This window comes from Fukomys damarensis, unplaced genomic scaffold (genome assembly GCF_012274545.1).
Source record: "Fukomys damarensis isolate Sample0158 unplaced genomic scaffold, DMR_v1.0_HiC HiC_scaffold_39, whole genome shotgun sequence".
NCBI lineage: Eukaryota > Metazoa > Chordata > Mammalia > Rodentia > Bathyergidae > Fukomys > Fukomys damarensis.
In genome coordinates, this window is record NW_022900951.1 from 26,128,198 (window position 1) to 26,154,212 (window position 26,015).

The following is a 26,015-nucleotide window of genomic DNA, read 5'->3' on the forward strand; positions in this document are numbered from 1 at the left end:
TGTGGACACTGAGGCCAGAGGATGGGATGGGGAAGTGCCCAGTGTGAGAATGGACAGGCTTCCAGGGGCTGAGCCAGAACCCCCATTTCTATTTTTCAAAAGAAGAAAAAGTTAATTATGCTCTGTGAAAATAGAAATTTTTATAAATTACATAATTAAAAAACAAACTGGCAAAAACCATTCACACATTTGCCTTGTTTTCTTTTTTCCAGGCTTCTGCTAGCCAAATTCAGGAAATCACAAAAGCTGCTTTAATAAGTGTTCCCCACAGGTTTCAAGTAAAACATTGAGAGGATCTCTACTTAACCTCATTTTTTGCAACACATCACTTGTTCCTGACAAGACATAGTGTGCAAAAAGACGGAACTAAGGGTTTTGCTAAGGAATAGAGGTTTCATTGTTAAACGTGCATTGTCCATGCATCAAGACCACTCTAAAATTGAGACCAAGTCAAGGTCAAAACTGGGGTTGACTACTGAAGTCCATACTGAAGCAACTCCAACCCTATTTGTACCACACCTCCCAAGTACTAGGGGAGGTTTTAGTCATGATCCTACAAGGACTAGGGAACAATAATTAATTGGTTCCTCATACTGGGTTGCAGACACCCATATCATACTTTTTTTTTTTTTGAACCCGGATCAAACTCAGGACCTTGTGTTTGCGAGGCAGGTTTGGTGACACTGAGTTAAATCCCCAGCTTTCATAATTTTCTAATGAAAACATGCACTTTATCATAACAGCAGCCAGCTGTGCATCTCAGTAGCTGAACTAAGGGAACATAAGAAGCAATCTTTGTGTTCATCCAGTTTATACAACAAACGGCAAGGTATATACTCGTGTGTCAAAGTGTAAATGGATGAGTTTTACCCATGGTATGCATCTTGTTACAGTTTTTTGTACTTATTTGAGTAGTCAAAAATGCTATGGAATGTCATGTATACCTAAATGATCCAGTGTTAGAACTAGGTTGGAAAATTATTATGTTCTTGCTAGAGGTGAAACCTATTGGGTGGAATGCCAGAACTGCAATTCAATGTTGAAAATTGTTTGTAAAGGATGATATACCAAAAGATGTTTGAAATACACTAATAATGAACAAAATTCAAGAAAACATTCTATATGCATCAATAGTGATACTCACAAACATATTTATCATGACACCTCACTATCTAAACTAAAAGCCTTCATAGCAGGACTTTATCATTCTAATCATCAGAATCTAAAGGATTTGTGGAGAAGTAACAGGTGTGGCATTAAGATTTTTAGAACTATAAGGACACTCATGAGATTTGGTTTCCTTCAAAATTGAGTACATTTTGACATCAAAAAGATCCACCAAAAAAAGAAAAAAATTTGACAGTTTGGCTGCTCTTCATTTATTTGTTGAAAGCTTTATTTTGAACTATCAAGCAATGTATTCACCATCTGAATGGATAACAATTGAACAATTTGCGTCATTTTGTGGTTGTTGAAGTGTTCAGCAATATATGCCAAGAAAACCTTGCAAAATTGTAAAAAAATACACACACACACACACACACACACACACACACACACACACACACACCCTGGTAGATGCAAAGACCCTTTCTACCTTGAATTTAGAAATTTAACCTGAAATTCAGCCACCAGGTCTTTCCTCATGCAGTAATAAACCATATGACTCTGTGAAAAGACTTGTTGTACCTATTTCAAAAAGTAACCCAGAATCAGAGGCCCACTCCATAGCATCAGTGAGTGTGCACAGATCCTGAGGAGCAGTGTTGTGTTCCAGACCAGCACAGCTGCAGGCAGATCCCAGCCAGGGATCCACCATGACCCCAGAGGCTGGGGCAAGCCTATCCAGCCAAGGCCCACCCAGGAAAGAGCTGCAGAGGTGCAAAAGCTTCAGTCAGAGGCCTGCCCCATAGCATTGGTGAGTGTGCACTGATCCTGGGGAGAAGCAATGTGGACCAGACCAGTGGGGCTGCAGGCAGATCACAGCAAGGGATCTGCCCCATCCCCAGAGGCTTGGGCAAGCCCACCCAGCCTAGGCCCACCCAGGAAAGAGCTGCAAAGGCACAACAGCTTCAGTCAGAGGCCCGCCCCATACCATCTGTGATTTGAACCCAAGAATTGGTGTACTGGTGAGCAGCAGAACAAAAGCCTCTTGGTGGCTTGGTGAGAACTGCAGAGCACTGGGTGAGCAAAAAGTTGTCTCAATAAAGGCACAGCAGGCTGCATCTGTGAAATGAGAAGACACAGAAACAAGTCCCCATACCAGACTTCCAGATCACCTAGGCAACCCCAAAGGGAAACGAGATGAAACAATCTGAAACTCAACCTCCTGGACACTCTGAACTGGCAACAAGAGAGGATTTGGAAAAAATGACATCACAAAAAATTTATCAGATAACAGCTGAGATTGTGCCCATAGGGCAAGATGTGATAAATCTAGAGTGGACACAGATTTAAAAAAAATAGAGGAGCTAAGGGACATGGCTGAATCCCAACATAGTAAACAAATAGAACCCATAAAACAGATGCAAACAGATTTCCAGGAGATTAAAAACTCCATTGAAAGTTTACACACCAGAATGAGTCAATGCAAAGATAGAATTTCAGATATAAAGACAGGATTTCAATAAGTGAACAGGAAAAGAAAAATTTCTTAAAAATAGTAAAGGACCATGAGAAATCAATCCAACAGCTGCTAGATGATACAAAGAAGAATAATATAAGACTGACTGGAGTAAATGAAATAGGAGAGAGTGCAGAGAGTGTTAAAAAACTATTCACAGAAGTAATGGCAGAAAACTTCCCAAGTAGGGGAAAACAATTTGACATACAGATAAGTGAGGCATATAGGGCTCCAACTAGCCATGATAAAAAAAAATCTACACATGGGCATATAATAGCTAGGATTTCAGAAACCCAACAGAAGAACAAAATTATATAACCAGTCAGAGAAAAGAAACAAATCATACAAAGGGAAAGCTTATCAGAAACACAGCAGACTTCTCAACACCAACCCCCAAGGTAAGAAGAGCTTGGACTGATGTATTTCAAGTCCTAAAGGAAAATAGCCTCCAACCCAGACTGATGTATCCTGCAAAACTATCTCTCAAAACTGATGGAGAAATAAGATACTGTAGGAACTTCATGAATACCAAACCAGCATTCCAAAAATTTTTAAACAATATTCTAAGAAATGACAATGAGGATAAAATCCCAGGAAATCCAGCAGAAGGAATCCATGAGGCATGACAAGAAATTAAATGCAAAGGGGGAGAATCCAACACAAAGAAAAAGACATGACAAGGATAAGTCAACACATATTGGTTATAGCCATCAATGTTAATGGTCTCAATTCACCAATCAAAAGAAATGGTTTGGCAGAATGGGTCAAGAAGCAAGATCCAACAATATACTGCTTATAAGAAACACATTTAAAAGAAACTCATAGACTAAAAGTTAAAGGGTGGAAAACAATACTCCATGTGACAGGAATCTGGAAAAAAGCAGGAATACCTATCCTCTTCACAGATTACATGGATTTCAAACCAGCGCTGATCAAGAGAAACAAAGAAGGACACTACATCCTTGTAAAGGGAACAATCCAAGAGGAGGAGAGGACAATCATAAATATATATGCACCAAACACTAGTGTGCCCAACTATATAAAACAAATACTAATGGAAATGAAAAATCAAATAAGCACTAACAAAATAGTAATAGGGAACCTCAACACACCACTGTCACAAATAGACAGATCAACGAGACAAAATAAACAATGAAATATTATAACACAATCAGACTCTTAAACAATTGAACTTAACAGATATTTACAGAGTGTCCCACCCTACAAAATCAGTATACACATTCTTCTCAGCTGCACATGGGTCATTCTCCAAAGTAGACTACATATTCACTCATAGAACATGTCTAAGTAAGTGAAAAGGAACTGAAGTTATCCCCTGTATATTATCAGACTATAGTGTGATGAAATTGGAGATCAATAGTAAAAGAAACTGCAAGAATTTCACAAGCACATGGAAATTGAACATACACTCCTGAATAATCACTGGGTCACAGAGGAAATTAAAGAAGATATCAGAAAATTTCTATAATTAAATGAAAATGAAAATACAACATATAGGAATCTATGGGATCCAGTGAAAACAGTCTTATGAGGGAAATACATAGCACTGAATATGCATATTAGGAAAACAGAGTGAGCACAATTAGCCTGATGCTGAACCTCAAGCTTATAGAAAAAGAAGAGCAGGACAAACTAAAACATCATACAAGTGAGGAAATTATAAAGATCAGAGCAGAAATTAACACAATGGAGATTTCAAAAACGGTACAAAAAAATCAACGAAGCCAAGAGTTTGTTCTTCAAAAGAAAAATAAAATTGACAAACCCTTAGCCAACCTTATCAAAAAAAGGAAAGTAAAGGCCCAAATCCATATAATTAGGAATGAAAAAGGTGAAATTACAAAGGACCCAGCAGAAATCCAGAGGATCTCTTGTGTTAAATGAAACTGAATTAAAATTCAGCTCTGTCATCTACTATGTGCCCTTGGATGAATGATTTAATTTCTCTCAGCCCAGCTCATTCTTCTGTAAAATGGGGATGATAATAGATGTTCTCACAAAAGCCACTGATTATTGTGTAGCAGATGACTTTGAATCATGGAGAAGATTAGAACCATAATAGTTTGTGCCTGATGGTTACTTTTTAAATCCCAATGTAATTATATTCTTGGATATTCATTATTTGCTTACTGCCATCTTTGACAGCTAAATTGGTTAGTGTTTCATGCCCTGTGATTGTTTTTTTGTTTTATTTATTTATTTTTTTGTATCAGGGATTGAACTCAGGACCTTACGCTTGAAGGACTGGTGGTGGAACCACTGAGCTAAATCCTTCACCCTGCCCTGTGATTTTTTTTTTTGCCCGCCACTTCACAGTGGTTGTAGATAACAGGTAGTAGTTCCTAGGAGAGTTTATTTATGAAACTACCTGTAAATAAGTTAGCTGTGAAATATCCAAAAGGTTTGGTTCTTTCATAGGTTGATTTAGAATAACAGATGTGTAGTAAAAATATACATTTATTAGTAATTATTTTGATCATTAAAAAACAAACCTGGACCTTTCTGGGAGGGAAACATATGAAAACAGAGTCCCAAGAAGGAGACAGTAATACTACTTCAGCACTATACCTGCAGTGGATGGTTATTCAGACATGATAGAATGGGTAACCTACATGTTTCATTATACAAAGACATTCTCAATCTTGAAGGAATACTTTTGAGACTTTATTTATTAGTGCTAATTCTTTAAACTGCCTTTTTGTTGAGCTCAATGATAGGGCTCTGATTTGTATTGAAATTATAAGCTCTCACTGGTATATTATTTTACTGGAGGGTATCATATGTCTGAAGAAGAGCATGTGTATCTAGGTAAGAGATGCTACCTTCGTAGTATGTGAAGAATGTCTGTACCTGCATTTAGTGGCATGATCCTTTGTGATCCTTCTAGCATACTGTACTTGGTTTCTATATTACTGCGCTCCTTCTCAGTCTCTAAAAAAATTAGTTAATCCATTTCAGAAATTCTAATTTTAGGGTATGTTAATTTCCATCATGTCTTAACTAAACAGTCTTTTCCCAGATGTCCTAATATTTTCTTTGTCATGAAACACCTGGATTTGAAGCTATGGAAAGCCTTGTTTTCTCTCTGTGGTTCAGCTGCCTTCCATTTGCTATTATGCACTCAAATTTACATTCTATTAAAATTGCCATTTATTAAAAAAAATAGATGCTCTCTCTGTTCTAAGGTTATTTTGAGAATTATACAAAATGATACATGAAATGCTTAATGTGGAAGCAGACACAGAGCAAGCAATGAATCCATGGAGCTGTTTGAGTGTTATGTTTAAAATATAGATAATGGGGAATTTGGCTCAGTGGTTCCACCATCTGCCTTACAAATGCAAGGTCCTGAGTTTGAACCTGGTACCAAAAAAATTAATTCTAATGATAATAATTTAATTATTTTAGATATAATGAATTTAATAGTCTCATGGAACATCTGAGTATATATATTTTTGATACTGGGGTTTGAACTTGGGAACTTACACTTTCTTTTTTTTTTATTGAGTTTATTGGTACATTTTAGGTATACAGTACAGTTACATTCATCATTGGGATCTTGTACCATTACATGACACGTCTTGGTTCTCGTTTTTTCCCCTTGTCCCTTCCCTCCCTTCACCCCTCCCCCCATCTACAAACACTTTATTTCCATTTTTTCATTTTCTCATATTTTTTTCTTTTCCCTTATTACCTTACACTTTCAAGGCAGGCGGTGGCACCACTGAGCTAAATCCCCAGCCCCTGGGTGTATTCATTTACACAGTGGTTAGGTGTGTCCTGGAGCGACATTCAAGAGAGGTCCAGATGCTTCTTGTGGTCTAATGGTTAGGATTTGTTGCTCTCAGAAGAGAAGTCTGTGCTTGAGATATCAGCAGGGAGGTGGGTGTCATCAGTGCAAAGATTATTTAGGCAGTGCTTTGAAATAACAAGGTGCAAGAATTAACACATCAGTTTTATTATAGAAATTAAAAAGAGGACACCAATATATCACACTAAATTATCTGGGACCATTAGAGAGATTTTAAGGTGTTATATAACCTTCCATTAAGTGGTACTTTTGATTACTGCTGGTTACTGTGAGTATAGTGTCTCTTATTCTTTTCCTAGTAGACTCTGTTCATATCAATATTTTGCTTATGAGGCCTGAAAGGATGTTAAAATAGCCAGGAGTGGTGGTATATGCCTGTAATCCCAGTATTCTAGGAGGCTGAGGCAGGAGGATTGTGATTTGAGTCCTGCCTGAGCAACTTAGCAAGATGCTATCTCAAAATAAAAAGGGCTGGGGATGTAGCTCAGTATAAAGATCCATGGTTCAATCCCCAGTACCACAAAAATACATAGATACATACAAACGTACATACGTACAATGAGAAACTAGTCAAAACTTTAACGTACAGTTCTAAAGTATATGTGTGTATGTATATATTAATTGTTTGTTTGTTTTATGAGACAGGGTCTCACTATGTTGTTCAGGCTGGCCTTGAACTCACTTTGTAGTGCAGGCTGGCCTCAAACTTGCAGTGATTTCCTGCTTCAGCCTCCCTAGTGCTAGGATTAAGGCATGGGCCACCATGCCCAGCTTTAAAGTGTATTTCTTTATTTATTCTATTTGAGATAGATTAAAACAACTATCTTAACCCATGTTGTGAATATTACTTTTTTCATGATTCATGTAGTTTGTTTATCGATGGACACTTTTAGAACAGGATTTATGAACCCTGGTTGGAGAACAACACAGCAGTTGTAGCAGTAGAAACTCACATGATACACAAAATTGAAGAAGGAATTGACGCAAGCATTATAGAAGCAAATGAGGACGTGGAAATTGCTTACCCCATAACTTGTGGGGAGAGCAAAGCCATCCTCCTCTGGAAGAAGTTTGTGTGTCCAGAAATAGATGTGAAGTGTGTCGAGTTCAATGATCAGCTGTTCAGCCCTTAGCATTTTGCTCATCTGGCTGGCAAGTCCACTCTGAAGGACTGAAAGAAAGTCATTCATTTGGGTGGAATCATGCTCAGGAAAATGATGGACTCCGGACAGATTGATTTCTACCAGCATGACAAAGTGTGCTCCAATACCTTCAGAAGCACCAAATTTGATATTCTGATGAGCACTGCAAGAGCTTCAGTGCTGGGACAGCAGACAGACACCCACTTCAGCTGATGGTGGCATCACACAGATTGCCATTTCAGAAGAAAGTATGGAAGAGGCGGGGCTGCAGTGGAACTCGTCACTCATTGCTGCTGTCACCATGGCCACAGAGGAGGGTGTGAAGAAAGACTCTGAGGAAATTTCAGAGGATGCTCTGATGTCCTGGAGGTTGTCAGCAATATCCAGAAGGAAACAGAGGAACTTACTCAGGGGAGTTCAGCAGCAACTCCTCCAGGCTCCCTTCCAGGTCACAGGTGCTGCTGTCCTCAACAATGTAGTACATACATTTGGCCTAATGGACACAATCAAGAAGGTTTTGGACACCAGAAGGAACCAGATAGAACGGGGAGAAGAGCAGTTTATCTATACTCTGAGACTTGGAATGCCAGTTGGAAGAGCAAAAGAAGCAAGCCCAGGATCATAGGCTGAAATGCCAGATGGTTCAAAACATTAATGCCTGCAAGCACTCTCAAACCTCCATAACGGCCCCGGCTCCAGCGGCCAGCCTCCACCACTGTCCTGAGCCCTTCTACTCCTGTCCAGCAGCAGCCGCAGTTCACAGTCACCTCCCCCGTCACCATCACCCCAGTGGGTCTGTCCTTTTCCATGGGCAATATTCCAGTGGCCACACTCAGCCAGGGCTCCAGCCCTGTGACTGTTCACACGCTGCCTTCCGGCCCTCAGCTCTTCCGCTATGCCACAGTGGTCTCCTCTGCCAAGAGCAGCTCACCAGACACAGTGACCATCCACCCTTCATCTAGCTTGGCACTGCTAAGCTCCACCACCATGCAGGATGGCAGTACCCTGGGCAACATGGCTACCATGGCGAGCCCTGTGGAGCTGGTAGCCATGGAGTCTGGCCTGACCTCAGCAATCCAGGTTGTGGAAAGGGCCTCAGAGGATGGGCAGACCATCCGTGAAATTGACCCAGCCCCGGACCCTGAGGTTGGAGACACTGAGAGCAAAGCAGTCATCTTGGAGACTGAGCTGAGGACTGAGGAGAAAGTCGTGGCTGAGATGGAAGAACATCAGCATCAAGTCCACAATGTGGAGATTGTAGTCTTAGAGGAGTGACTGAGATCTCGGGACCAGGAGATATGTTTTGGTTTGGAATTTTAATTATTTGTTTATTTTTATCATTGTCCCATTCATTTCCATATAGGATTATTTTTTACAAAAACAAAATCTCATTGTTGTAACTAAAAATGTTGGGTTCCTTCCATCCTCTCGTTGAAAAAATGGACAAAACAAAACAAAAAAGTAAAATAAAATAATCAATAGCATTTCTTAATAACAATGTCCAGATCATGTCTCCTGCACAATGATATGAAAAACTACATTCATTCACTCTACAGATACAAATGCAGAAGAACATAAAGGACTGTTCCACATAGATCCCTCTTTTGGGATGAGGCATCATTCCCCCCGCAGCTTCCTGGAGTTTGGTTGCTGAAGACTCACAGGAGATTCACACTTTGGAAATTGCCCTTTGCCAAACTGCTCACCTACAGGTATCCTCCCTTCTGACAGATTCTGGAGTACAAAAGCCACCCTTCTCATTTCACTTTGGAAGCAGCCCTTCTAGTTTCACTCTCGTTCCAGAACTTCCTGTGAAATGCACGAAGACCTTTGCGGGAACTTCTATTTCCCTCTTTCCCTCACAGAGGCGGTCCCTTAGACTAATCCTCAGTAAACTTGCTCACCAAACTCCATTTCAGAGTCCACTTCCCTTTGCAAACTGAAATTAAATCAAGAAACTGCTGTGTTGACAAGGCCCTGCTGTTGAGCAATATTGGCAAACTTCTGTAAAAGGCCACCTGGAGTGAGACCTAGGCTTTGTTGGGCCATGTATCCTCTGTTACATCTACTCAGCCTTCTTGTTCTCAAGGGAAAGCAGCCATAGGCAGCACAGCAATGAGTGGGTGTGGCTGCTTCCAATAAAATTTTATTTTTTACACATTGAATTTCACGTAATTTCCACATCACAAAATACTGCTTTTTCATAGCCCGTTATCACAATATTTGCTCTCTGCCTTAAGTTCCTCTCCTTACACAGGATTACTCCAAAAATATCCCAGACATCATTATTTCACATATTTCACATCTGATCATTTCAGAATGATCCCAAAGACAGAAGCAGCCCTATTAAAACATAGCTACCATATTATCATCACAAATAAACAAATCTTTAATAACAAATATCTAGGGGCAATATTTCCTCTATTGTTTTATAAATATTAATTTTGTCTCTTAAATTTTTTGAAAATGGTATCAAAACAAGGTCTCATTTGATCTGTAGGTGTCTTATTCTTTTCCTTCATATTCTATATACTTTTATTGTTGTTAATAATAAATTAGATATTTGTCCAAGTTTTAAAAGCATTTAAAAATAGAGAAAGCACTCTTAACTGACAGGCATTCAAAGCAGGCAGCAGGGTAGATTTGGCCCATGAGCCATGGTTTGCCAAGTCCTGAGCTAGAGGAAAGAGTTAGAGAAGAGAAGCCCTAAAGAAAAGGCTACCATGGTAGCAAATGAACTTGATACATGGTACAGAATTTCATAACATGATACCCTAAGATCTGTAACCTCCTTTTGAGGATATGGAAGAGCTTTTACTGGCTTCAGGTCAAGAGAACATGAAAAAGAAGACGAAAATGAGTAAAACGAATAGTATCCATAATTACCTTTAAAACTTGATGCCACCAAGAAAATCATACACAGCAAAATATAACTAAATGTTTCATGTTCACTCTGTGGTGCTTTTTCATGTAGAAAATTTCATCTCCATCAGTAGACAGAATTAGGGAGTGTAAATGGCTGCTTTGTGGCTGTAGCTATAGCTAGGTGGTCATTCAAAATTAAAACACAATTGCAAGTTGATATAGCTTTAATATTTACAAAGTATCTCTAAATGAACTACTAATACAGAATAGAGAAAAGAAATACAAATATATACTTTAAAAAGTGTTTGAACTTGTCTTTCCACCCAAATACGGAAGCCTTCTGCAGTCCATTTTCCTCAACAAGAACCACTTCAAAGGAATTCATTTTGGTAACAAATGTATATTTTTAAACCTGTTCTGAAATGTTTGGCTTTTAATTCTGTCATAGTGTTTGTTTTTAGTTTGCTTGCCTTTTTTCCAATTTCTATATTCTCTTTTCTTCTTTTGACCATTTGTATTTCTGCTTTATTGTTGTATAAATTTTTCTTTGAAACCATTCCTTATGGCTCCTTTTCCCATATTACTTTATCACGGGTAATATTATAAGATTTTTTTTCTCCATTCACACCTGACTTCCAACCAACCTTTGTTTCTCTAGCTCATGGCTCCCTTTCACAACCCCCTCCTTCACATTCTCAGAATAAATGAATAAAGCCTTGCTTTGGATTTGAGTAACTGAGAGGAATAGAACTATGGAATCCATGAATCCGCTCTATGGATTCACATTGCTATACTGAGAAATATGGAGACTAGGAGTGCTGATCTCAGTGGACACTAACTGTAAAAGGTGGCCAATGACTATATCCCTGGCTTTTGAAGTCTCCAGGTTCTTCTCTCTGGACACTTGAAGACTGATTTGGTCCACGTTTGTCATGATGAGTTCAGATGCCAGGATCTGGGTAGGAGAACTATCGTGAAACATAGTGTCCATAATGTACTGCTTATATAACTCCACCACCTTCTGCTCCAGGTACTCGTTCAGCACAGCATTTGAAACAGGCTTCTGCATTTGCAGGCTGCTTTTCTCTTTGATACTGGTTATTCTCCAGTAGGATGAGTAGCGCTGAATAGGTTTTTGGGGGAAGTCACTTGGCTGAGTGGAAAGGGAATCCTCCATGGGCAAAGGGATCTCAGATGACTTCAGCAGAGGACCGTATTCAAAACTGCTCTCAGAGGGAAAATCTGTTGTCACTGAGTTAATGGCCATCACCTGGCCCCCTGCAATTTGTAAGTCATTATAATTCTTGCAAATACTTTTGCAGGAAGGTGGAACTAAATAGGTTTCTCTACTAGGGTCCCTACATATTTCAACTGCAGCCAAGTTTGGTCTTTCAAACACAGGATTGGGGGTTGTCTGCAGCATTCTGACTCTCTGACTTACGCTACGTTGGCTCTCTCTTGAATGCACTGAAGAAATAAATTTTCCAGAGGATTTGCAGCTCACATAAAGACTTCTGACTTGTGTTTCATCCACAGATGAATAGGAAAGACTAGCAACAGAACTTGTCTCCTCTTCCTTTTTTTCAGTCACCTGTTCATTACAACTTGCACAGTTCCAACGGATGTCATTCCAGTAGGCAAGTCCGCTGAGATACCCTTCAGACAGCATTCTGCAAAGAGAAGTGATGAGTAGCAATGGAGAAAAGAAGACTAGGATTTTTAAATTTTAGCAGTTGATACATCAAAAAAGTAAAGGATGATGAATGAATGAATTTGCTTCATTCACTCATCCAGCCATTAAGGATCCTGCTGCATTCCAGCATTATGGCATGTCAAGGAGATACAAAGATGAAAAGATACAGTTTCATTTTTAGGAAATTTCCCACTATGGGGAATAAATAAGCTGGGTAGAAATAATTTTAATATTATGTCACTAAGGACTGTAGTAGTGATAGGCATAAAGGAAATACAGAGGAAAGGACCTTGACACAGCCCGGGGCAAAAGGGGAGAAGTCACAGGGTTTGTTATAGAAAATGAGACATTTCCACTAAATGGTGAAAGGGTATGGAGGAGCTCCAGCTCCGGTACAAAGCTATACAAGCATATAATAACGTGGTCCGTTCACATACACCAAGAAGCCAAGCACAAGCACAAGAGGCTGGAGAAATGGTCTAGAATTGGATTATGAAAGGCCTTGGGAATTAAACAGATTTCTGTCCTGTCCCATAGAAAATGGAGCATGATCAAGAAGTTGGAGATCGGGTAGCAACATGGCTAGTGGGCTATGAGAAAAATCATGAAGAAATCTGTGGCAAATCCTACGGAAGGAGGAGCTGTACTTCACTCATCATTGCATTTTATCCCTTAGGGGCTAGATAGTTATTTGTATTTAGGAGAGGCTCCAAATTTATTTTTAATTAGGAGGAAACCATGAACAATTACATGATATAAAATTAACTCACACTCAACATATCCTGCAGGACTACAAAGTTTCCCTTCAGTTTGTAGCCCAGGATGGATATTTTGTCCTGTCTCTGTCATTTCTCAGAATATATCCTGGAAATGTCTGTGCAGTCAACTGATATGTTTACCTCTACCCTGGGGAGCATGGCGCTTTCCTGACAGTGGGCTTTCCCTACATCTGCCTCCCATCCCCACCCTCAGCAGTCACTGAAGTCTGGACTGTCTAGAATAGTTCAGAAACCAGCAGCTGCATTTTCTAAAAAAGGAAGACACTGGTATTCTTGGCACTGGAGCAACAGGCCATAGAAAGGAAAACTGGTCCTCTTCAGCCTTGAGGACTAAGTTTCAAAAATAGACCTGTCAACTTGATCTTAAATTTGAAAAGTTAAATTAGTAAAGAAAGATCATTTTTTAACCATACATAAAATTTCTTTTTAAAATTTCAGTCACTCTTTTAGATTCACATAGTTATTCGTTTCTACGTCAACAAATTATGTTCCTCTTTTTTGTTACATTTTGTTTTGTTTTGAGATAGGGTCTCTGTTGTCTCCAACTCCTGCCTCAGCCTTCTGAGTGAATATTTCTTTTTTGTAATTGTATAAGGGTAATGTTGTAAAAGTTGATTTTCTTTTTGGGAGGTATATTCTGCAAACTCATCAATTATTTAAATGTTTACTATATTTTAACACAATTATATACTATGAAGATACAAAGCTAAAAGTCTTCAAAAGATCTGTGAATAATTACAGTATTATAAGCTAAACACATTTACAAGGACAAAGAAAATGTTATCCTTTCCGAGCCAGGCAGGAGTGGTGGTGCACACCTGTAGCCCCAGCACTTGAGTGGCTGAGGCAAGAAGATCACCTCTAGTTCTAGACTTGTGTGGGCTATGTACTGAATTCAAGGCCAGCCTGAACTACATAACAAAATTTTATCTCAAAAAAAACAAAAACAAAAATATCAAAAAGAAAATCTTGTCCTTTCCTAAAGAAGAAAATACCTTCTAAGTATAGACCCACCCTCAAGAAACCCAACAACCGGGAAAAGGACAAATTTTACATACATGAGAACATAAAAGAGATTAGCATAAAGGCCTAATAGTGACACATTTACTTCCTCATCTTAACCCCCACCAGGCTTCCAAATAAGCTTTGCAAAGACTTAGCAGAAATGATAGTTTGGGGAATATGTCTTCTGAGATACCATAGCTTAAGCTTTGAAACTTGAGAATTCAAAACCATTAAGGACTTGGGGCATAATATTTATGCATCAATAGCTACAATTAAGAAATCAACCAATAACAATTGCTGGCAAGGCTGTGGGAAAAAGGAACCCTTCTCTACTGTTGGTGGGAGGGTAAATTGGTACACCCAATATGGAAATCAATATGGAGATTCCTCAAAAAACTAAAACTACAGGTTTCATCTGACCCAGCTGTTTCCCTTCTTGGTGTCTTCCCAAAAGAGTTAAAAGGGAATAGCCTCATTGTGCATCCATTTCTTAAGTGAAATAAATAGGGCACACTCGAGTAAATATGGAGCAGTTTCTCTGGTGTGAAAAATAAAAGTGTAAATTAGGTTCAAATGGTATAATTGATAGTGTGAAATAGGAAGAAAAGGGCTAAAGGGGAAGTGGGAAGGGGAGGGAAAAGGAAAAGGGAAAATATGAAAAAAAGGAAAAAATGGAAACAAAGTCTTTGTAAAGAGGGAAGGGTTGAGGAGGTGAAGGGAGGGCAGTGGTATGGGAGAAAATAAGAACCAAGATATATCATGTACAGGTAAAAGATCCCAATGATGAATGTAACTGTACTATAATACCTAAAAAGTACTAATAAACTTAACGGGGAAAAAAGAGTTAAAAGCATCATACCAAAGCAATATATGCACACCCATGTTTATAGCAGCACAGTTTGTAATCACTAAATCTTAGAAACAGCCCAGATGTCTATTAACATATGAATGGCTTTTAAAAAGTGGTTTCTCTATGTAATGGAGTACTACTTTACCACAAAGAAGGATACAGTTGAGACATTTTTACAGAAATGGGTGCACTTTAAGACCATACTTTTAAGTGAAATGAATCAGACATATGTTTAAATATTACATTGTTTCTGTTCTGTGAGGAACCAAAAGTGTAAATAAGGACCAAAATGGATGACTGATATCAAGAAGTAGGGAGATGTTCAAATGGGAAGAGGAACAAGGGAGGGGAGAGGGGGAATGAAGGAAGGGAAAAGGAAAAAAAGAGAATGGAAGCAAAAGAGTAGAAACAAAGCTTTTGTAAGTGGGAAGGGGAGGAGGGGTTAAAGGGTGGAGAGGGAAATGGGAAAATAATTAAAATATTCTATGTACAGGTATAATTTTTCTGTGATGAATGTGATCAATATGTCTGATAAATATGTACTAATAAGAAATAAAGTTAAAGAAATGCCCCCCGAATACAGCTGAAAAAGTTTTCCAGGGCATGATGATGGGACTCTATAAATGATCTTTATTTACAGATTTACAAATCACTGCAAATTTTTATATCAAAGAAGGTAGCATAAGGATGATATTTGCGCCCACTCAATAAAGAAATCATGGAGTATTAGGGGAAAAAAATAGACTCAAGTGGCCCGAATCTCCATGGTAAGAAACAGCACAGCTCCAGAGAGGCTTGGAGAGTCAAGAGTACATGAAGCCTGTGTCACACCTCCCAGGAAGGATTTGCGGGAGCAGGACGTCTCACACAATTCTCATGCCCAGCACGGTGCAGTGTGTGAGCAGGAGAGACAGCCATATGTGTCACTTGGTTGAACAGGACTGAGGCTGCCTTATCATGATGCATAATACACAAGCACTGAATTTTGATCTCAATATATAACCACAGTATGATCATGAAGTAGGGAAATAATTACTATTTTATCATGTATATTAATGTAATACTAATAAAAATTACTCTAGGCATTTCCCTGTATGTCCAGACTAGGTAGATGGACACTCCCTATAGCTAAAAGAATGCGATAAAGTTTATATACTTGGTGCAAACCAAGGGAGGAAAGAGAACTAAACCCTCCCCTTCATAGTAAAATGCAATAAATAATTCCCCAAATGAAAAAAAAAATTGCAATGCAAACATACTCTTGAAAGAAATGGTGGTAAATACAGTACTAAGTAATTAGCGGAAGAGGATACTGGTAGTTGCTTCTGGTGAAGGGGTTCAGGGACTGCTGTTTTTCATAACAGATGTGTTAGAATTATGTGACCCCTGTTAGAATTATGGATAACTTTGATTCAATTTTTAATTAAAATTTGAAAGTAAAGAAAAATATTTGAGGGTAACTAAGGGGACAAAAAAAGGGTAGTGCTTCCTGTTCAGCTGACTCGTGGTAAAAGGCATTCTGAGGCAAAAATGAGAGAAAGAAGATTGTGAAAAGTGAACCTTTATTTGGCACTACAGAATAGGAAGGATTTGAGTAGGCCCTGACCCAGGGTGAAAGCATGGCAGACAGAGAGGAGAAGGGAGACACAAGAGAACAGTACTATGTTGTCATGCTCACTTGGGATAGTGATAGACACCAGTTTCGGTGGGATGCAAGTGTGAGTTTTCAGGCTCATGCTTACCTAAGAGACTTTCCTGGAGTGTCACAATTTGTAGAAAGCTCCCTTATCATCCGTGCACCCATTCAGATATACCCTAGATCTCCCCCATTTATCCTCTTTCTCTTTACATTAATCAACCGGCCCTAATGGAGTCTTCTTTTATTGTATATGGATCATATTTATGAGGGCTCCTGATGATCTTCACTCCACCACAACAAGCACGGAAGGAAGTCTAGGATTTTGCGTTGAGTGGTGGGCTTTCCTCCTTATTTATGATCTACACAGATGTTTGCTGCTGCCTTAATTCTGATGGAATAAGAGCCCTATCATTCTGATACGTGGGGACAGACCAGTAAATGCGGGGGAGTCCAGTAATGGAAAAGAAGAAAATGCATCTTAGTGTTTAGGAACAGAGAGGTTAAAGTCAGGGAAGTAACTTGGGGCACATAAGCCTGAAGATACTCAATTTATCCTACAGGCAACACAAGTTGAGCACTCCAATCCAAAAATCTGAAATCTGTTTTGTTGTTGTTGTTGTTGTTTTTAGAGACAGGGTCTCACTATGTAGTTGAGACTGACCTGGAACTCACTATGTAGCCCAGGCTGGTCTCAAACTTACAGCGATCCTCCTGCCTCAGCCTCCTGAGTGCTGGGATTATAGGCGTGCACCACCACACTCGGCCAAAAATCTGAAATCTGAAATGTTCCAAAATCTGAAACTTTTTGAGAGCCAAAACATCACCACAAGTGGAAAATTCCTCCCCTCGTCTCATGTGATGAGCTACAGTCAAAACTCAGATGTACTAAAATATTATATAGAAATATCTTTGGACTATGTGTATACAGTGTGTATGAAAAATAAATGAATTTTATGTTTAGACTTGGATTCCCAACGCCAACACTCAAACTCTCAAAAGCCTCTGATCGCCAGCATTTCAGATAAAGAAAATGCTGGCAGCTAATGACGAAGCTGATTCATGGCATGTTGTAATCTGACAGTAAAGTTGAGATGATTTCAACAGAGTGAAACTGGAGTTAATTATGCAAGGTAGAGGGGACATGGCGGTGCACGCCTGTAATCCCGGCTACTTGGGAGGCTGATGTATGAGCATCTCAAGTTCAAGGCCAGCCGGGGTAACTTAGGGAGACCCTGTCTCAAAATAAAAATTGAAAGGGGCTGGGGATGTAGCTCAGTGGTAAAGCAGTTGCCTAACATGTGAAAAGGTTGGGCTTCAATCCCCAGTACGAATTTTTTTAAACGACAGCAAGCTGCTGTATTCATCCTTGCCTGGCACAGGAACCAAGAGGGAATTAGCAGAAAAGAAAGAGAAGGAACCAATATGAGAGACAAAGACTCCCAGACATGGAAATGAAGAAGAGAGAGGAACCAAAAATAACTCTGAGTCTGAATATGTCGAGAAGTAGCAGCAGCACTGACAGAAATGTGGAGACCAGGAGGAGGAGGAGCTGAGTGGTTTAGCTCAGGTCCTCTTGAGCCTGACATGAGACAGACTGTCAGGGTGCAAGTGTCTAATTGTCTATTAAGTTTCAAGCAGGAATCTCATTAACAAAGTTACTTAAAGTCAACAGTGAAATAATCTGAGTGTAGGAAGTAGGAATTTATATTGGGGATTTGAGCACCTTGGGATGTTTGCAGTAACTTTTTTTTTCTTTTTCTTTCTTTCTTTTTTTTCGAGTCTCACTCGTTATACAGTTCAGGCTGACCTTGAACTCGCCAGGTGGCCTCAAACTCCACAATCCTCCTGCCTCAGCCTCCTGAGTGCTGCAATTACAGGTGTGTGCCGCCAGGCCATGCCTAGCAGTAACTTCTGTAAGGAGCTCACCTCAAACAATACAAGGAAGAAGGTCAGCAGCAAAGGCTGCAGGTAAAGTACTTCATAGCTGTATACAGACTGTAAGAGGGCCAGGGATTTAGCTTAGTAGTTCCTCTGCCTGCCTCGCAAGCACAAGGTCTGGAGTTCAATCCCCAGTACCAAAAAAAAAAAAAAAAAAAAAAAAAAAAAAAAAAAAAAAACATAATGTGCCAAGTGTAGTGGTGCACCCCTGTAACCCCAACACTGCATGACACTAAGGCAAAAGGATCACAAGTTCGAGCCCAGCCTGGACAACTTAGCAATTTAGCCACACTTTGTCTGAAAATCTGAAAAATAATTTTTTTAAGGCCAATGATGTAGCTTAGTGTGAAGGCCCTGGGTTCAGGGCTCATACAAAAAAAAAAAGAAGAGCCATGTTCACATTGCCTAACTTCTCAGAGACTCCATTTCCCACATGTAAATTTAGAATGTGAGATTAAATTTTTTCTAATGCGCCCTCAATATTTAATACTACATAAATTTATGAAGAGGATTAAATGCACATTACTCAGAATCTGGTGTTTCTAAAAATTAACAGCAGAGGGCAGCAGAAAACGTGCTAAGGAGGCTTTTGAAAGACATAAGGCTGTCTATGGCTCTAGCACTCTTAAATGTTCCTGTCCTTGTCTGAAGGAGCTAAGGCTGTGCAAAGGTTAATATTATACACATAAAACTTATAAACAAAAACTGAACATATATTAACACGTGTAATCTTCATAGTAACCTTTGAATGTACCACTATAATTAAAACAATGTTGCACATCACAACATCCTAAAAGTTAAAAATAGAGAAATAAAAATTACTTGGGCCTATTTTAAATAATTATTGGCATTTTTCTAAGTAAGCTTCTATTTTCTATGAAATTCTAAGAAGACATCACTGGATCTCTTCATAGATTGTGTACCTCCAAAAACTGTTACCATAGCTTTTAGTCTTAATTTTATTTGTGACACTAAAATTTAACCCAATGGATTACTTCAACTATGCAAAGTTATTTTATCACTTGAATTTTATTTCTCCTCTTACAAAGCTATATATATGCATAAATATAAAGCATATATATGTACATACGTGAATATATATATATATATATATATTATATACACACACACCACACACACAAAAGTCTACCCAAAAATGAATACATCAAGAAAAGAAAAATTTGCATAGATATTTTAATACAAAATTTATTGAGATATCATGAGATTAGTACAAGTTCCCTTTGGCCTCTACAATTACAGGAGGTGCTCAAGGTGGTGACCATTAGCTTCCAGATATTTATTAGTACAGCAAACTGCTGAAATGCTTATGCATTTTGGGGAGGAATATATATATATTTTTTTCCATGACTGCTTAAGTGTGAAGGACAAAATACTTAAGGACATTGCAGATGAGATGTTCTAGGAAAATTAAGGCTAAATTAATCATTAATAGGGGAATACCAAAATTAACTTTATGTGCAAATTCGCAACTTAGAAATATGTGCTAAAGTGCACTTTGTTAAATCATTTACTTGGTTTCATAAGAAACTTCAATATAAATTCTTCCTTCTAGATTAGTACTTTCATAAGTTCTCAGAAAACTGTTATCACTTCTGTGCATAGACATACTTTTAATTTATACTCAAACAACACAAGCATAGTCAAAAGGGAGACCTGAAAAAGAAGTTTATAAGAGGGGACATTTGAAAAAAGCTAAGTTCGGGAACTGAAAACATTTTATATAAAGGGACAAATAGTACATATATGAGACTTAACAAATCATTCAGACTCTGTTGCAATTTGGTCATCATAGTAGGAAGACAGCCACAGGCATTATGTAAATAAATTATTGTGGCTGTATTCCAATAAAACTTTATTTACAAAAACAAACAGGATCAATTTGGTCCTTGGCTATTGTTTGCCAACCCTTGACTTCAGTCAAAAAGTAGATGCAGTAAGTTACATATGGCATCATAGTAACAACTGTGCCTTAGGTGGTTTGTGGATGTTACCCTAATCCTTCATAACACTGCACTTTAAGCATTATCATAATCCAGATTTCCAAATGATAAAGCTGAGTGTCAGGTACAACAAACTCCCTACCCTAGGTCACACAGCTACTAACTTCTAGAGGCAAGATTCATGCAGAAGTTTACAAATTGCAAAGTGTGTTTTCTGTTCTTAGAACATACTGCTCTATTGCACAGGGAAGGGTTGTTAATGTCACACGATCATCACAATGAGTAATTAGTTCTACCAGGAACAGAGGATCAACTCTACCTCCATTGAACAACAACCACATCTGGCAAATAACGAGAGGAACATGTAGTAACTACAAAAAACTGCAAGGGGACAGCCAACATCTCCTGCACATGTCCCAACTGTGTATCAATGCATGCACGTCTTTGAGGCATGTAAGTAATTTTTCCTCTATTTTTTCAGTCTTCTCATAGGATCGTTTTCCCTAACCAGTCTCACTATCATAGCCTGCAACTATATCCTTAATTTTATAAGCACCTTCCACATGGTAATTTAATATTACAGATGCTCTGTTTAAGTGCCAACCACTCCCTATCACCACCAGGACAACATGCATACACATTGGGACTTCTTGATGTATGGTCTCTATATGCCTTTCTAACGTCATCTCTGCCGGTTCCTCACAAGCCCCAGGACCCCAGCTATGCTAAGGTCCCCCCAGTTTTCCCAAACTCCACTCCTGTCCCAAGGAACTGTACATTTTTTTTCTTTCATTCTGTAATCTCGGTTCCACATCCATCCTCTGGCCCACTCCCCATAACCTTCAGGTCTCATCAAAAATAACATTGCAGAACCCTTAGCCATACATTCAGAATCTTTCTCCTTAAAATGGAAAAAGAGACTAGGATTCTTTTCTCCTTGCCCCCAAGTCATTTAGTAGGAGTACATGCAAGTTCAAGAAAACCCCACTGCTACCAAAACCAGTAAAATAAATCATTGGAATAGCATTTGGAAAGAAGGGGTAACTGGCAAGGAGAAAAGGACAGCCAGAAGATTGGCAACTGGTGGGAAATGGGCAGTTGGGGGTGAGAAGGAGCCAGAGCAGGTTTTATCTCCTGAAGAGTATATTGAGCAGGAGCCACTAAGACATCTGAAGAGGCTGCATTGAGACGATTGCAAAGGAGACCTCCAGCAGCCACACACTCCCATGGGGCATCATGGGAGGGAGCCATATGGGATAGAAGACGGGAAAACGTTATCTGCTGTTTCATAGATCTTGGGCCAAGCTAGGTGGGAGCAGTTTGGCTCTCTAATGTCTGCTTACACAGATCTATCTTTATTTTTAAAAATCACTTCTTACCGTGAATATGGAGGTTTTTCTTGCTTTTTCATTATGCATATAGCTGGGTAAACCCCATGGATGTTCCCTCGGCCAGATTTGGAGCAGCAGAGTGACTAGATTACAACTATCATCTCATTGTCTTTCAAGTATCTTCAACCAATTTATTCTCTCACTAGCAATGTTTAAAACTAAGTGTTTCCTCTGGCATTCTTCAACTTTTTAAAAAAAATTTCCAGTCAGATGCACAAATGTATGCTTTCCTCAAATTTGTGAGTAAAGCTGTCTTGTTAAGATTTATGTAGGCCATATAACAGAGAGGCTATTTTTTAATACTTCAAAACCTCAAAATCCTCTATCTCATCTCTTTACATCTCTATTTCTCCTATCATATAAATTCTAGGTGCCATATTTTAAATCAGAAATTGCCTGCCTTTTATCACTCATTTTATTGGCTATGCAAATTAATGGGTTTCACTGTGGAAGATTCATACATACACGGAATACTTTTCTCACTTTAACCCCCAGAAGTTTCTACTTGCACATTTTTGAGGGGTTTCAATACATATGTTTCACTCATATCCACCCCCTCTTACCCATTCTTACACATGCACCCTCTTATTTCTTTCCTCTTGTATAATAATAGCTTCCCTTCTACTTTTATGTCAATATTTTTAGAGTCCACATATTAGGGAGGCTATGTGATACTTGTCTTTCTGAGTCTGACTCATTTTGTTCAACATGATGGGCTCCAAAAGATCCCATTAATTCTTTTTTTTTTTAATTTTTTTCGGAGTGGGGGATGGTTTGAGACAGTCTTTCTACGTAGTTCAGGCTCTCCTTAAACTCACTATGTAGCCCAGTCTGGCCTTGAACTCTGGGCAATTGTCCTGCCTCAGACTCCCAAGTGCTGGGATTCAGACATGCACCACCATGCCTTGTGGCTCCCATAATTCTAATCTAAATATTTATAAGACTTTATTGAGCTCAGCTTGGTGGAAAATGACTATAATCTTAACTACTAGGGAAGCCGAGGTAGGAAGATGGCCACCCTAAGCAAATAAATGAGTCCCTGTCTCAAAAAATAAAAAGGCTGGGGGGGAATAACTTAATAACAGAGCACTTGCCTAGCATACATGAGGCCCTCAGTTCAATCCCCAGTGCCACTTTTTTTTAAAATTGATTGATTTTAGAGACTTGCAGATAAATTGCTGAAAATTATCACTGAAAATGTTAACAATTTCTGTTTATTATCTCATTTTGATAATGTAACCAAATGTGTAGTACATGCTTTAATTTGTTTTCTGTGAATCACATAAAAATTTTACCCAAAACAAAAAGTATATTTTGGGAAGAAAATTTAAGGATCTCCCTCTGTAAAATAAAATGGCATCAGCAGTTCCTTACTCCTATATTTTAAAATGTCTGTTCTTTGGAGTTAAAAATAGCTAATCAGGGCTGAAGATTTAGTTTAGTGGCACCGCACCTGCCTCCCAAGTGCAAATTCCTGAGTTTGATCCCAAGTAGAGGAAAAAAAATAGCTAATCATTTCATCACATACCTAGATTATATCTCTATTATTTCACCGCTTACTGCTCCAAAGGAACACTCATCCATATTTCAACTCCTGTCACAAAACAGATAATTTGAATGATCTACTCTTCCATCAAATACAAGGATTCTAACTTAATAAATCAACTTCTGAAAGTCTAACTTGATGGCTAAAATAATACAACTGTAAATCAAATGTCCTCTATTTTTCTGTTAACCTCACTAAATAATTTTTTCTTTAGTTCTCCTTGGATTCTTACATCGAAAGGTAACAACAGCTACTTCCAAGAGTTTAATCTGATATGTGAAATTCCTTATTTCAAAAGTTGTAACACTTGGTGCAGAAATATTAGTAAATATATTTTTGCCTTAATTTGGATATTTTCTTCTTATCCTTTCTTGCCATTTCACAAACTGAAAAAGTAAACTTTATGGTCATTTGTAAAAATTACTTCGAATATATATTATTATTTTTTTTTTTTGGTTTTTTGAGACAGGGTCTCACTATGTAGTTGAGACTGACCTGGAACTCACTACGTAGCCCAGGCTAGTCTCCAACTCACAGTGATCCTCCTGCCTCAGCCTCCCAAGTGCTGGGATTACAGGCATGCGCCACCACTCCCGGCTTACTTCAAATATATTTTGACACAAAATAGATGACTAAAAAAATAAGAAAGGGTTGGGAATGTAGCTCAGTGGCATAGCGCCTGCCTGGCAAGCACAAGGCTCAGAGTTTAATTCCCGGTACCAAACAAAAAACAAACAAAAAAGAAAGAAAACTAGCCACACTCTGTGGCACATGCCTGTAATCCCACAGCTCTAGGACACTGAGGCAGGAGAATTCGAAATTTGAGCCCATTCTAGGCAACTTAACAACATTCAATCTCAAAATTTAAAAAGGGGGGTCTGCTAATTCATTTTGAAAAATAAAGATAATATTATGGTTTATTTTCTGAAAAGTGTATGAACACGAAAGCTGACAAAAAAGAATAAATCTATCTTACCTCAGAAGAGGGGATGTCTGGGAATGTAACTGAGTTTGAAGGTCCTAGGTTCAATCTCTTGTATGAGGAGAAAAAAAAATGAAAAGAAAAATGATCCTAATAGTATTGTACTGATGTTAAATTTCCTTCCTATTTTAATCATTAATCATTGTTAACTATGTTAATTATACTTATTACCATTAACATTTACATAATTGTAGGCATGGCAATCAAACTCAATGAAAGATTTTTGATAGGGTCCTGGATGCAAAAAAATAAAAGAGCTCTAAAAGTTCTGTGGATAGTTGGAAAATTTGAATGTGGGTCATAAAATAGATAATAGTACTTATTGGTGTTAAATCTCCTTGATACAATTGGCACAATTGTGTTATAATTATGTAAAAGACTGACTTTATTTTAAGAGGTACATATTCAAGAATTCAGAGCAGACATGTGTCCTACAGACAGCGATATGCTGTCAATGAGTCAGGAAAACAATCAGAGAAAGGGGGGAAATGGCAAAATGATACAGCTGATTAATCTTCATGATGGAAATATGGATGTTCATTATACTATTCTCTCAATTTTTTTTGAGACAGAGTCTCACTTTGTAGTTCAGGCTGGCCCTGAGCCCATTATGTAGCACAGGCTGGCCTCAAACTCACGCCAGTCCTTCTGCCTCTGCCTCCCAAGTGCTGAGATTACAGGCGTGAGCCACCACACCCGGCTTCTATCTCAATTTTTATATAGGTTAAAATTTTTCATACCCATGATAAATGTATATATTATGTATTATAAATATATACTAATAAAATATTTTGATAACAAATTGTAGGCCCAGCATGGCGGTACATGCCTGCAATCTTACACTCAGAAGGCCGAGACAAGATTGCTGTAAATTTGAGTGAGTTCAAGGTCAGCCTGAACTACACATCAAGACTTTGTATCAAAAAAATATTTTTAGGCCATGTATGGTGGTTCACACCAGTAGTCTCAGCACTTGGGAGGCTGAGGCAGGAGGATTGCCATGAGTCAAGGACAGCCTGGGCTACATAGTGAGTTTAAGGCCATCCTGAACTACATAACAAAATCCTGCCTCAATAAAAATTTTTAAGTAAATCGTCTTTTCAAAATAAAAATTCAGGGAAAAATAACTGTATTTAGTTAAGTAACACACATGTCTATTTTATTACATTTGTTAAGAGCTTAGAGGGACAATATCTTATAGATCTAAAATAAGCAGTATGTATGTGATTGGAAATGTTTCAGTGCCTTGATATAAGTATGTTAAACATCACATTGCTGTAGTGTACTACTTTTGTAAATTTCCCAAATTGCCATCATGATACATTTAACGTAGACTTCAAATACTCTTCACTCCTATGAGAAGCTTCCAAAATCAGAAACAGTTGTTCTAAGAAATGTGATAGAGCCATACTACCGAAACTGCTATATACATTCAATGCAATGCCAATTGAAATTCCAACACTATATTTCACAGAACTAGAAAAAAGAATCCAAAAATTCATTTGGAACCACAAGAGACCTAGAATAGCAAAAGCCATTATAGGCAACAGTCACATGGCACCAGGTGTAACAATTCCCAATTTGAAACTATACTACAAAGCCACTGTGATAAAATCAGCATGGTACTGGCAAAGAAATAGGCCTGAGGATCAATGGAACAGACTGGAAGACACAAAAACAAATGCAGATGTACTCAGCTACCTCATCTTCGACAAAGGAGCTCACCATCCTCAGTGGAGGAAAGATAGCCTCTTTAATAAATGGTGTTG

General features: G+C 38.5%; 1 protein-coding gene and 1 pseudogene across 1 annotated transcript in view; one reads left to right on the forward strand and one right to left on the reverse strand.

Annotated features, from left to right (window-relative positions):
- Nucleotides 1-5,484: 5,484 nt before the first annotated feature.
- On the forward strand, nt 5,485-8,872 carry LOC104851351 (annotated as a pseudogene).
- CUNHXorf21 (chromosome unknown CXorf21 homolog) overlaps nt 6,330-26,015 on the reverse strand; it is a 100,378-nt gene continuing 80,692 nt past the window's right edge. The window contains exons 5-7 of the mRNA XM_010608497.2: nt 10,484-12,132; nt 7,481-8,090; nt 6,330-6,562 (exon numbers count right to left, since the gene is read on the reverse strand). Coding sequence (XP_010606799.1) covers nt 11,235-12,131 — 897 coding nt within the window. The 5' untranslated portion in view covers nt 12,132 and the 3' untranslated portion in view covers nt 6,330-6,562; nt 7,481-8,090; nt 10,484-11,234. The remainder of the gene's footprint in view (nt 6,563-7,480; nt 8,091-10,483; nt 12,133-26,015) is intronic.